This window comes from Cloeon dipterum, chromosome X (genome assembly GCF_949628265.1).
Source record: "Cloeon dipterum chromosome X, ieCloDipt1.1, whole genome shotgun sequence".
In the NCBI taxonomy this organism is placed as follows: Eukaryota; Metazoa; Arthropoda; class Insecta; order Ephemeroptera; family Baetidae; genus Cloeon; species Cloeon dipterum.
In genome coordinates this window covers 21,469,648-21,482,119 of record NC_088790.1, presented here as the reverse complement: position 1 = coordinate 21,482,119, position 12,472 = coordinate 21,469,648, and the positions used below count along the sequence as shown (strand labels likewise).

General features: G+C 39.1%; 1 protein-coding gene and 1 long non-coding RNA gene across 2 annotated transcripts in view; one reads left to right on the top strand and one right to left on the bottom strand.

The window, feature by feature from the left end:
* The first annotated feature begins 930 nt into the window (after nucleotides 1-930).
* Nucleotides 931-1,366, top strand: LOC135947520 (uncharacterized). The gene is made up of 3 exons (XR_010575638.1): nucleotides 931-1,068; nucleotides 1,131-1,226; nucleotides 1,285-1,366. It is a non-coding gene; the product is annotated as an uncharacterized LOC135947520 (long non-coding RNA).
* Nucleotides 1,367-9,371: 8,005 nt separating this feature from the next.
* Nucleotides 9,372-12,472, bottom strand: part of LOC135947488 (lymphocyte antigen 6D) — a 77,254-nt gene continuing 74,153 nt past the window's right edge. The window contains exon 4 of the mRNA XM_065496384.1: nucleotides 9,372-12,033. Coding sequence (XP_065352456.1) covers nucleotides 11,909-12,033 — 125 coding nt within the window. The 3' untranslated portion in view covers nucleotides 9,372-11,908. The remainder of the gene's footprint in view (nucleotides 12,034-12,472) is intronic.

The window sequence follows — 12,472 nt, the reverse complement described above, 5'->3', positions numbered from 1 at the left end:
CATGATTTGACAGTGATTTTACGAGGGCAAATAATAATTCAATAAATCCAATAATTTTTGTGTCAAATCTGAAACTATAATAAATGCCGTAAAATATTCAGTTTGTTGGAGTTGTTGGTATAAATATGCCTAAGGGAGATAATATTCGGAGTTTTCATAATTTTAAAACAAGGAAAATTGGTGATCTTATTGTTAGAGGCAGCTTCTTCTGTGTACAGTGAGCTTTTTATGAGAATATCCAAACATTAATTTGTAACTCATGTATTCACAATGCTACAAAATAAATATAGTGAAAATATTCTGCGGCTCATAATATATAGACTCGAATGTATATAGTCTTTTGCAAAATAAAATGAATAGTATATAGAAAGGTGACAAAAAGTTAAAAATTCGCATAGAAATTGTTCCTCAATGCAGAAGCAATAGTCGTTGTGTTAAAAAAAGGAATGCATCGACAAAATAGTTAAATGAAATCATTGTTGATATAGTTGCAAATGAGGCGAGTAGGTCATAATTTGTCAATAATATCTACTGACTTATTATTAGTTCCAGCATGCGTCTTATGGACTGGAATTGATTGGAAGGGGTACAAAATCAATCCTTTATGATAAAAACCCGCTCACCCCTGATATAGAATTTATCGCATTGGTCAATAAAAGAGAATCAACCTTTTCTTCCTGATAAAGTTTTATCTTCATTCGAACGAATTATAAGATGGCACATTATACTGCGGGAAGCGGATACTTCTAAAAGAGAAGGAGATCCGCATCCCTCTTCATTGAGCTAAGAGGAGCAAGAGATAAAAGAACCCCAATATGAGTGTCAGTTTAAGAGAACTTCAATGCAAAGGTAAGCTTGTATTATTATTTTGTATGCCCACTTTATTGAATTAAAATTTATTTTCTGTTTTACCCTTTCCGTCGTTGAAGGCGTTGGTGAGAATTGCACGTTCTTTATTGAATGCTGCGACCGCATGAATTGCGTCAAAGACAACATAGGCTTGCTGCAAACTGGTGTTTGCGCCTGCATTGACAGTTTTGAGCCTGGAGCCGATAATTATACATGCGAGTAAAGTCGTTTAAAATTATTAAAATGATTTCTGCTATTTTTAACGTGTGTATCACTTTCAGATGGAAAATACCTGTTATGATAACTGTAACATTGGTGATTGCCGGAATTATTGTCTTCGCAGCGTTTGCTCTGGTCATCGGTTGTCTTGTTGTACAGTGGGTTTAGCAAATTTAGAACATTTTTACTGTTATTTTATTCCTTTATTTATTTTAGGTGGCGTAAAAGGAAGGATGAGACGTCAAGTTGATAAAATATGATTTAAAGTGGCGCAGAAATTCAAATAAAACCTGGCAAATAAATAATCATGTCAAATTTTATTTTACAAACCATTTGGCAAAAATTTCTCTAAGCCGCATCTATTATAAATGCAGAGAATAAGGAAATTTAAGTTAATTTCTTTTTGGAAATAGCGATATTATAATTAAACCTGATGAAGATAACATTTTTATTCGTTTCACTGTCAGGTTCAAATCCAGAATATTCTAGAATAAGAAAATTTGTATTTCTTAACAGCTTTTCTCCTAACTCATATTTTCCGTCTTCTTGCACTATTATGCTGGAGTACATCTTTATTATGTACTTCATTTCCAGTTGCACGTGAATCAAATATGTTTTGCTCCTTTTTCATGTAAAGTTTTCTGCACGTGAATTAAATGCTGTTCCCTGTGCGCCGTTCCCAAGGCTTTAAACCAGATAGTGCGTATGCTCTACTTGATACACTCGTCCGTTGTCTTTTCTTATGAGATAACCCCCGGTAACGTATTTTTCATCCTACATGCGAATATGATCATCGAGCTCAGACAGAAACACTGATAATGACACTGTAAGAAAAATACTTTGTTGGAAAGTTGGAAAATTATTTCCTACATTCTAAAGGTAGGAATAAAACTCACGAAATATTGAATAAATAATTATGAACACTGACTTCTGGGCCACAAAATATCACAAGACGTGCATTAAAAAAATGGGAGTTGAATGAGCACGAGTTGAAATTTTTATAGAAAACCAACGCATGTTCGATAGAAAAAAATATACCCAATTTTTTTGTATCATAAAAATGACTCAAATACCTATAAAAAATATACCCATGCGGTAAACTATTTAATTTTTAACTTCATTTAACACGATTATAATGAAGGCAGCAATTATAAATTTTAGTTTTTTGTGCAATTAAACTTCTGAGGGATCCTAAAACTACAAAATTATCGTAAATCCATTAATTTTGTGTTAATCAACGAAAAAGAAACATTCATGTTTAATTGTTTCAAAATAATTTTAAAGAATAATTTATTTTTTTCATTATTAAACAGAAAAAAGGAATTTAAAATTTCTGTATCATTTAGATTTGGTGGGTATGTACTTAAATTTAGTAAATAGATAGAAAAAATTCAATTTATGTGAGTCAATTTGCGTAACGAATAAAAGGTTTCAGGCAGACATCACCAGTGGGAAAAATCCATCAGTTCATTGGAAATTGCCTCTTGCGTGTAGTCCACAGTGTTTATCTTCTAAATGTTTCTGCCGCTACATGGACAGCAACACGAATAGTCAGCGGTGTCGTATAGAAAAGTCGGCAATTCTGTTCAATATGCGGCAATTCAGTTTGCATTGTTCCCATTCGGGCTGGCACGGTAGCGGCAGTCGATCCATCACAGGCGCTGCCAAAAGACAGTTGACAAATGACCGTTCAGCGGAGCGTTAGTTATTTTAATAAAATTACGGCCCGTCGCCTGCGTGAAAAGCCAAATTGGCTCAGAAACGAGACGCGAGAGAGCGTTTTCGATCACGTCCTTTTTATTCCCGAAGTGTGTGACACGCAGATCAGACGGTGATGCGCGCTGCTCATTGTGCACTCGACGCGTTTCCAACCCTGTTATAAGCGCGCCGGTCATGTGTGCCGCTAATCGACGAGGTGCCTGAGTTGACTGATTCACGTACGCTGGTGCAATTATATCCCTGACTGCATCTATGAGACGCACAGTCACTATATAACTACGTGGTTTATTTTAAATTTATTCCAGGATGGATTGCAGTCTTTCTGACCTACTTCGGTGGCGCACTGTTTGTTAAGATTCATATCAGATTAAATCATATCATACAACCAGGGTAGGTTTAGTATCCTGCTGGTCTTCATGCTGGTTTCAATTCATTCCTTGGTTTGTGAATAGTTTATTTTTAACTGCGTCAAAACTGCAAGAGTTAAAATTTTATCTAAGAAATACAATACCAAAATCCATTATGAAAATGCACTGAGAGCTCCTCGCTGTATTTATTTCATTATTTAAGTCAAATTTTTGTCTAAACAAATAATATTATGTCCGACTCGAATTTTTGCTTATTTCCTTTCTAAATATTAATGAAAACTTCCTCACGGCTATATGCTATGCATTTTTCTTCTTACATTTGAGGTCATGATAAGACAACCTTTAGTATGAAATCTATTTTTTAATGACACAACAATAACTACCAGACTAGGATTGTGATTTTAAAATTTTTTATATCGGAGAAGCAGTCGAATATTTTAGACTGCTTTCCCGTGAAAATTAGACGGTTTCAGACGGTTTCCGAGCAACGATTGCAGGCTAAAAAACAGTCGATTATCTAAATTTTACAGTCCAATGCCGGACTAAGATTTCGCTCTTAGAAATATATTTCTTTAAAAAAGTTAGATGATTGCTTTTTTGTAACTTGTCTTATTGATTTTGTGGTCTATTTAATTAGGGAAACTTTTATTATTTTACTCTTTATGAGGTTTGAATAGGGATATTTGGCCGTCTCTTTCTGCACATTCATACAGTTTGATTTCAGCAATTATCACCAAAATAGGACGTTTTTGTTGTATAGCTTTGCAACATACTCCCTAAACAGACGGTGCACTGATGGTGACGAGATGGTTAATAAGAAATTCAAATGGAACTAATTATTTTTGTTGAAAGCTGAATTTTGCCAGTGTTGTGATTACTCTCGGAAATATTATTTGCTGATGTTGACGATTATTACTTAAAACAGATTTGGCAGCAAACTTTACTGCGTCATCTGACACATTCCGCATTATGAAAGTCTCAATTTCTTGTACGATAATTCACGCCGCGTGGCTTGAAATAATTTCATTCCGTTTTGCACACACACTCGTGCAAGAAAAGCGTGGCAATTTCAAAGTTGATACATATTTAATAGGGGGAAAACCATTAAATTGTCCTTGGCTTTCTGATTTATGATGTTTCTCTCTTAAGTAAATGAAAAATAATTTCGCCGAGCGATGAAAACATTCTGTTTCATTGCCGCATTTGATCTCCCATTTCCATCACAGCACCCTCTACTTTTCATGCTGTGATAAAAAGTGGTATGTACCCAAATGGAGTATATAATTTAAACAGTATTTCCTCCAACAGAGTGAATTATTGATCTGCGCCGAGTCAATTTCCTGGATCGATTCGCATTTTTATTCTGCCTTCTTGCCGAGATGTCTTCGCGATCCATGCAGCCGGCACGACGCGGCTGCTGCGCTTGTCACATACCTTTTCGGTCTGCAGGCGTTTCTTCTCCATGACGGGCGCCAGCAGCAAAATCTGCTGTTGTGCGGAAGCCCGGCGCAGTCGAGTTACAAGAGCCGGTCACAGTGTCACAGCCAAGAGTTTGGGCTCTGCATCTCCAGATTTAAATAATGCAGTTGGAAAAATTAGATTTATTCGTCTCTCGTATATTTATTTTTATCCTCATAACTTGCGGTTAGAAAAAGAAGGAGGAAAAAACTTCCACTTCGAGGTGATTTTTTACTTTGGCTGATAACGAAAAAAGAAAGCATTCTCTTGCCGGGCCATACACATTTGTCAGCGGAAATGCAGGGATAAAGCAACTGCATTCTGGTCGGATCTTTTCTCGTCTACTTGGCTTTTGATGCGACGGCTTTTTTGTCCCCGGCCGGCGGAGCTTGATCCGCTCGTAAAATGGCTCATTTTTCTCGTGCCAAAACAGAATCCCCGAAGGTGATCCGCTCCGCAAAGAAATAAAAAACATAGAACAGCGCATTAGTCGTTGTATAGCCGATAATGAGAAACGGCGCGTCTTGTTTGACAAGAATGTTGCCTACAGCTGGGGTAGTACAAGTTTGAAGAATTCATTTGCATATAGGGTAAGCATTTTTCTAACCAAATTCTATTTTTTTTTAATTTAGTAAGTATGAATGGTCATGGTAATTCATATAATTAACTTGGAAGTACCAATTAAAGAAGAATTTGTAATATCGTGAGCTACTAAAATAATAAAAAAGCGAGTTATTGGATGTTTATTCTCAAACTTTGCAGCTGTTGAGTTTTGCCTTTTTAGCACTCTTGCCAACAGTTGAGGAAAACTGCAAGTTTGGAAACTCCCCGGGAGATTCCAAGCCCTGGGTAGTCGTGTTGCTTCTTGAATAGAAGTCATCCAAATTCCTCAGCACCAAGGGGAGATATGGTTCGAGGCTTTCTGACTGCTGAAATGGTCATTCATGCATTTCCAAGGCGCAGTTCCCTTCCCTTTAAAGCGTCACTGGGATTCCACGACATGACAAACGAACTACACATCCTTTACATCACTCCCTTTTAGTAATTCAGCAGCTGGAGGTGTCAATTTAAACACCCGAAATAGCTTCTAAAATATTAAGCCGGCGCTCGCATCCGCCGCTGGCGTCAACACAGCACCGCTTTTTCTTACACTGCCCCCTACTTGACGAGGAGTGAGTCTTGTGTTTCTCCTCTCGTTTGAGCATCGCGAAATGTCATTGAGACTGAAAGGCGCCGGCACAGCGCCAGGGTGAATGAGTAATTATTGTCGCTCTCCGCCTTCGCTCCTTCCGCCACACGGCAAAAACGCGGCTCAGGTGATTTGTAATTTTTGGCCCACTTTTTTCTCTTCGGCCGGAGGACTCCGTCAGATCGACAAAACAAAGGGAACCAGAGCCCGGCTGCGTGCGTCGCTCTTTCTCTCTGCCACAAAAAGCCCAGCGAATCAATCTCGGCTCGCTTTGTTTTGTTTGCCCCGGAGGAAAAAAGGTATAATATACGGAATTGTGACTGGACTTAATCCCTTTTGTGCAATAAAAGCGGGCCGCGCTCATATTTGAGCCATTAATCACCACCCTGCCGCGCATTCTGCCGCGCGCATCCAATTACACCTAACAACCGACTTTTTACTCCTCTTTGTCTTCTGCATTGCTGATTTTTCTCTGTGCCAGACGAAGATATCCATTTCTTTAAATTAAATTGCAATTTCTGCATAACGATTGCATGTTGAAAGTAATATCAGTCTCCATCTCTCTGCAAAACTAGATTTACCGAGAATATAAATCTTTTCTTCATAATGATCACCAAATGACCAATAATTTTGCTTTGATAAAAAATAGCTCCAGAGTTCTGAGATTTAATATTTTCTCCAGGCTCTCCAATATAATAATGTATCTTATTAAGTAATATTTTAACAAAGAAACTTTGATGATTATAAGTTGTAGATTTGTTTAAGAATTATTATTCACTTATCGCACATTTAAATAAAATACATCTTCAAATTTGTGTTGAAAAATTAAAATGAAATAATTAAAGTTTAATTTATCGTAATGAAAATACTGTTCACCAATGGGAAGGAAAATAAATCTTCGCAGCAATTATGTAATTTACTTTATTGGGAAAAATTTAAAACTACTCAACATTTTGATTCGTTGCCAGTTAAGATATATTTACGTAGACTATACTTGTCTCCATTTTATTTTATTCGTGAATTATATTCTTTTTTTGCTGGTCTTCAAGTAAATAATTCAAAATAGTTTCTCGGTCCAAAGTGCAAAATCAATTTTCACGGCTTTTCTATTAGGAGCTCTAGCTCACAATCCTCTAAAGCTAATGAAATAGTAAATGCTGTCGTTGGGATGTGGCGAGGTCTGTAATTAACCCAACCATAGAGGTGCCGCAATTCAACATTAATCATCAATTCCGTCACTAGGCTCGCGTACACGGTTTGCGTTTCCACGCGCACCGACAAACAATAAACAATTCATCTAGCGAGCGCAGCAGGTAGCGCAAATTGCACGTCCAACTAGCTGAAGCTCACCTCGACGTGTGTCACCTGCGAGCGAGATAACGCCAGAGAGCATAGACGATTTCAATTTCTGTGCAAGACAGTCCTGTTGTTGCCGAGCTCGAGAGCGAAGTGTCGCGTCTGCTTGTTTGCCTGAAGATTGTTTAATTGATCGTAAGAGACGCGCAAGAAGAGAATAAGGCGCCCGCGGTCCAGCCACGATGTAATCTTTCCCATCCGTCGTGCCACTTGACACGGCGGGCGTGAAAGGAGGGGGTTGGGGCACGCCGGGGGTTGCGTCACTCGTGTCAATATTTAATGAGGGCCGCACTCGAGCCTTGTGGGAAAAGGCGGCGTGCTCGCGCGAGATGTACGGTGTATCGTCGGCGATAAACGCGCGCACGCCGGCCTGCCGGGAAAAATCCCCGATGACGGAGCGTCGGAATTTAGTGCGATTGCCGCAGACAATCGTACGTTCGGAAAACAGATTGGGTTGCGCGAGTCTGATTGGATTACAGTCCGTGGAGCTCGCGTTGGCGAGAAATCTCGATGCGGAATTCCTTCGCAATTTAGCTAGCTGCAATACCAAGCTGTGTTTCGCATCGTTGATGCCAATTAGTTGTGGTTTACCTGCTGCGATTAGTATTATTAATAAATGCCGTTTTAAATTAGACCACAGCGTTGTTTTGTTGGATTCAGATAATGGTTGGTCGCGGAACGTAAATTATTATTTATCTCTGAATTAGAATTTCTATTCCTCTGGCAGAGAGATCTGTATTCAACGGTGCAAGGTTCATGACATGATTTTCAGAAACGGAATCAATTGAGAGGTTTGTGGAAAAAAATAAATGCTTGCCATTAGAGTGCCCACGAACTTTGGAGCCCAATTTTACAAAAATGTACAACAGGAAGTTTGAGCTTTAAAACAGCTAAAATGAATAATAATTGGTAGATGCCCATGAAAGCAGAAGCATACATGAGGTTGTCAAATTTTGATATTAATAATAAATGCATGTTCCTCTGTCCTCAGACATCGAAGTAAATTCTTGAATTAGGGTCGTAACCATTAGCCAAAACCAGCTCGCTATACACCATTTAATTTCAAGAAAAATCATTTGAATAGGGTTGGGAAATTCAAAACAATGTAAATTTTAATGGGGCGTCTGATTTTCTGCACATCAAATGAGCAAAAACCACTTTATTTCTGTTAAAGCTACACAAAAAGCGTCTATGTCACTTGTAAAGCCTGACACACGCACAATAAAAAATGGAAATATTATTATTAATAATAAATTAAAAATGATTGGGTAATGGATTCTGCTCTGCAAAAGGGCACGGAAAAAAGACAGTGCTTAATCTTAGCCTCTGATCTAAATAAATTTGCATTTGCCAAATAATTTAAACAGTTGATCTTTGAAACCTGCATTGGTTCTAGAAGTGAAAATATCATTTTAAGGTTGAGATAAAACCATTATAACAGTTTCTAACGTTTTCTAGTTTCACTTTCTTCTTTTTCCAATTTTATCGGTCTTCCTATTAGAAACATACATGGTTAAATCGAGTATATCTTGGATTTTTTAATGATCAATTCAGGAAAAAATTATTACACTCATTTATTTTTTATGAGAATTTTGATTTTTGCAGGATGATCAATATTTTTTACTGACATTCTAAATTTATAAATTAACGTTGCATGTAACACAAACCATGCTATTGATAGCTATAACAAAAATTACAATTTCAACAACCAATAGATTCTAACTGTTGTTATGAAGCTAGAAATGATCTGGTTTAAATTTTTAGAAAACCCCACATAAGCAGAAAATTTTCGAACTAACATCCTAGTTGTTAGAACGATAATTCTAGTTTCAACTTTTTTATATATTTTTTATTTTTACAAGTAGCGTTGACGATTAACATTTTTCCTTCTTGAGTGTATTTGCAGCAGTTGAGAGTCAGCGCGGTTGTAGAATTGAGACACCTGGATGGTTTGAATCACATCCACAAGCGTATCAATTCTAAGCCGCGTCCGCACCCCACTTCCTTCAGCTCCATTTGCGGGTGGGTGGGCGTCCAACTACGTCAGTGGAAAAGCGGAATGTGAAACCGAAGCAATTAAATGCAAGCCTCGAAGCGGAAACGTTCACAGCAGGGCCGCGAGTGTAGTTCAGCCAGGTGAGCGAATATCAATTTCAGGGATGGCTTGATTGGTGTGTAATTAGAGGGGACTCGATCGAATTAGACACGCTGCATGTTTACTGAACAATGTGATTTATTGATAGGTCTGCATATCGACTACAATGCTGCTGCTGCTTCGATTACACACGCTACACAACTAAGAGTGGTCTATATGTCAGAGAGGCCATGTTTGTGGGTGCCAAATCAATCCAAAGCGCAATTCGACATTTATTGTTTGGTCTCTGAGAGTGAGTGAGTGAGTGCGATTTCCGTCATTACACCGAAGAATTGCTCGGAAACGACGGGAAGAAAAATCGGAGCACGCGCGCGCACGGGTGGAAATCGGATTCGAACGCTGGTCCCGCAGCAGCAATTATTGTTATTTCGCGGCAGCCGATACATTTCTCATCAAGTCCCGGCCAGAAATTGAGACGGACTAACTTGTCAGTAGAAATAACGAGTGATAGCAGATTTTCCACCCACCCGGACCCGAAATTTCCTCCCTTCTCAATCTCGTTGTGAGCGTCGAGGGCTTCCGAGTGCAGCGAGAGGTCAAAAAACTATAATTCGCAGACACACGCTTAAAACTAATTAATCGGAATGCGCCGCTCCGCCTTTTATAATGTCTGGCGTATATTTTAGAATCTTCCCTCAGCATATTTGTGTTCAACTTCGCGGCTTCTCTGCTAGAGTTAATTGTATCGATTGATTAGTTAGTGATTTATTCAAAGGTGAGAGAGATAGGAGGAAAGTTTATTTTTACTCACGCAAGATGGCCAGCTCTGAACTAAAGAATCATAAGACCGAGGAAATTATACGAAAACAACGTGAGTTTCGCGCCCATGCCTCAATAACTCGCCGCTCAGGGAGGATATGTTAGCGAGCCAGGGGTGATCTTATCCTGACGACAAGGACCAAATTTAGTACACGGAAATTTAAGTCTACAGGGGCGAAATTCGGCTGGCATGGGCCGCGTACGTGTCTCGTTTTCGTCTTAAAATGCGGCGAAAGCAGCCATATTAGTATTTTGTTTATGGAATCGTAACAATACAATAGCGGTTATTATCGTGTAACAAGCCAAGAGTTAGAATTCAAGTTGCGAGAAATTGCGTTAATTACTTAATTAAAGGCTTTTCTTCGCGTCGAGACTCCTTGTCCTTTACTTAGTTTTAATTGCTTCAATCAGGTAAATCGACGTCACGACGCGCTTTACAGCGATTTATTAATTTTGTCCTTCGCGGTTCTCCAACATTACTTTTTAGTTAGTTAATTCGTTTATGTTAAATGTGTGTGTGTTGCGTTTAATTAATCTTACGTTAACAATTAGCATTTGAGGAGCAAGATACATGCAGAGATAAAATTCGATTGGCTAGCGAAAAGGAATGCAAAGAATTTTCCAGTTCTATGTACAAGCGCAGAGAGTGCTCCGCTTATCCCATTTTATTCCGCTTGCTTGTGTGTATGTGAATAATTAGTTATTTAAAATGTAATATGCGTACTGCCTAGAAGAATGCAACAATTTTGTTCAGATTCGTCTCACGTGGAAAAACGCATTGTGTGTGTTTGTGGCACACGATATTAAAAATTGGAAAAGGATGGTCGACCGTCGTACTTCTCGAAACCAAGTGCCAGCAAACGTGTGATTGCCTAGAGCAAAGTGTGTGATTTCATCTCGCGATTTTGCGTATTTATTCGTCTAAACACTCGTTTTATCAAATATAGCGCTCGAAACCAAAATATTGTTTTCGTTCGGTACATACTTTATGATATATATTGTTAATTACATTGTAGTTTATTAAGTGTATGTGTAGAATGCCGTTTCTAATATTAATTTACACGTTAAATGTTCAATGTTTCAAAGCGATGTGCATACACTGAAAATTACAGAGACATACTCGTCGTCGGCTGAGGTTATCATTGACCGATTTGCTAAGCAATCGGAGATTCTCCCCGGATATTCCAAAAGATCTTATGCTGTTTCCGTAACCTCTGGCGAGTTTTTAGAATGTTTATCACAACGAATATTGCGTCGGGAACTTAATTACACCTGGAAACGCTCAATGTAGGTTTTCTCTTTCATAATTTGCGGAGTGTGAGAGCAGAGAATGCGAAATGCAGGAAACGATTTAGTATAATGGCGCACAATTCTCATTGTCGGAGGAAAGCATAAGGTGTCTCACTTGCACGAAACATGTTATGTTGTGACTTCTAGTAAAATTCCCGCTCTTTACAATAATTCCGATTCAGAGATCCATAAGGTATTATTTTCTGTAACAATACTGCTTCGATCCAACACAAGTGTCGCCGCTAGTGAGCGACGGTAGAATTATCGAACGTGAAAATGAATGAAACGTCATTTTAGAAATCTTTCTTTCGCACACGTCATAAAATCTAAATCTAAAATTTTAGAATGAGTTTCGCTGCGGCTGCCGGGTGGTGGCGTTGGTGGTAGTGGTAGTGGTCGGGGGTGGTGGTGGTGGTGGTGAGAAAGGTGTCGTGGGTGGCGTCGAACCAGGGCATTCTAGAAAGCGTGACGAGTGGACTGGTTTCGGTCGGGTTGCAGGGCCGAAAACCGCAGCGGCTGAGCCGAGGCCGGCGGCGGCCAGCGGCCTTAGAGGCGCAGCATGAGTGCGGCGGCCACGGCGGCCACCAACCACAAGCCGGGGGCTGACGTCACCGAGGCTGGGTTGCAGCCGTCCTCAGTGCAACAGTGGACGTACGTCCCGTATTCGATTCCTGCAAAAATAAGAAATGAAAAATACTGAATTGAAATTTGATCATTTGTAATTTCCTAGGTTGCAAACATAATATGATATAAAATCGATTGAGACTGAAATTAGGTTGCTCATTTGAAACGCATTGGGCCCAATCTGGCCATCTATTCGCCTCCCCGCACCTAGATATCTTTGTTTGAAATGCCAGACATTTGTCCCTTGAAGCCGTTTGAAAGGTGCGAAAATCGGCAATTCGGAGATTCTGCACTGGTGCGCCTCCCAGCCCGTTGAGCTATTTGAGCATTCCTAATCACTTAAACTAACCACCTTTGTCATCTATGATCTATGACATTTGGCAGTCAGTAATAGGTCCCAGGCATGCTCAAATATCTCCGAATGCATTGAAACTGCGAAGAATCCCTTAATAATGCGAGCCAACGGGCTAGTTAAATTCCAAGACA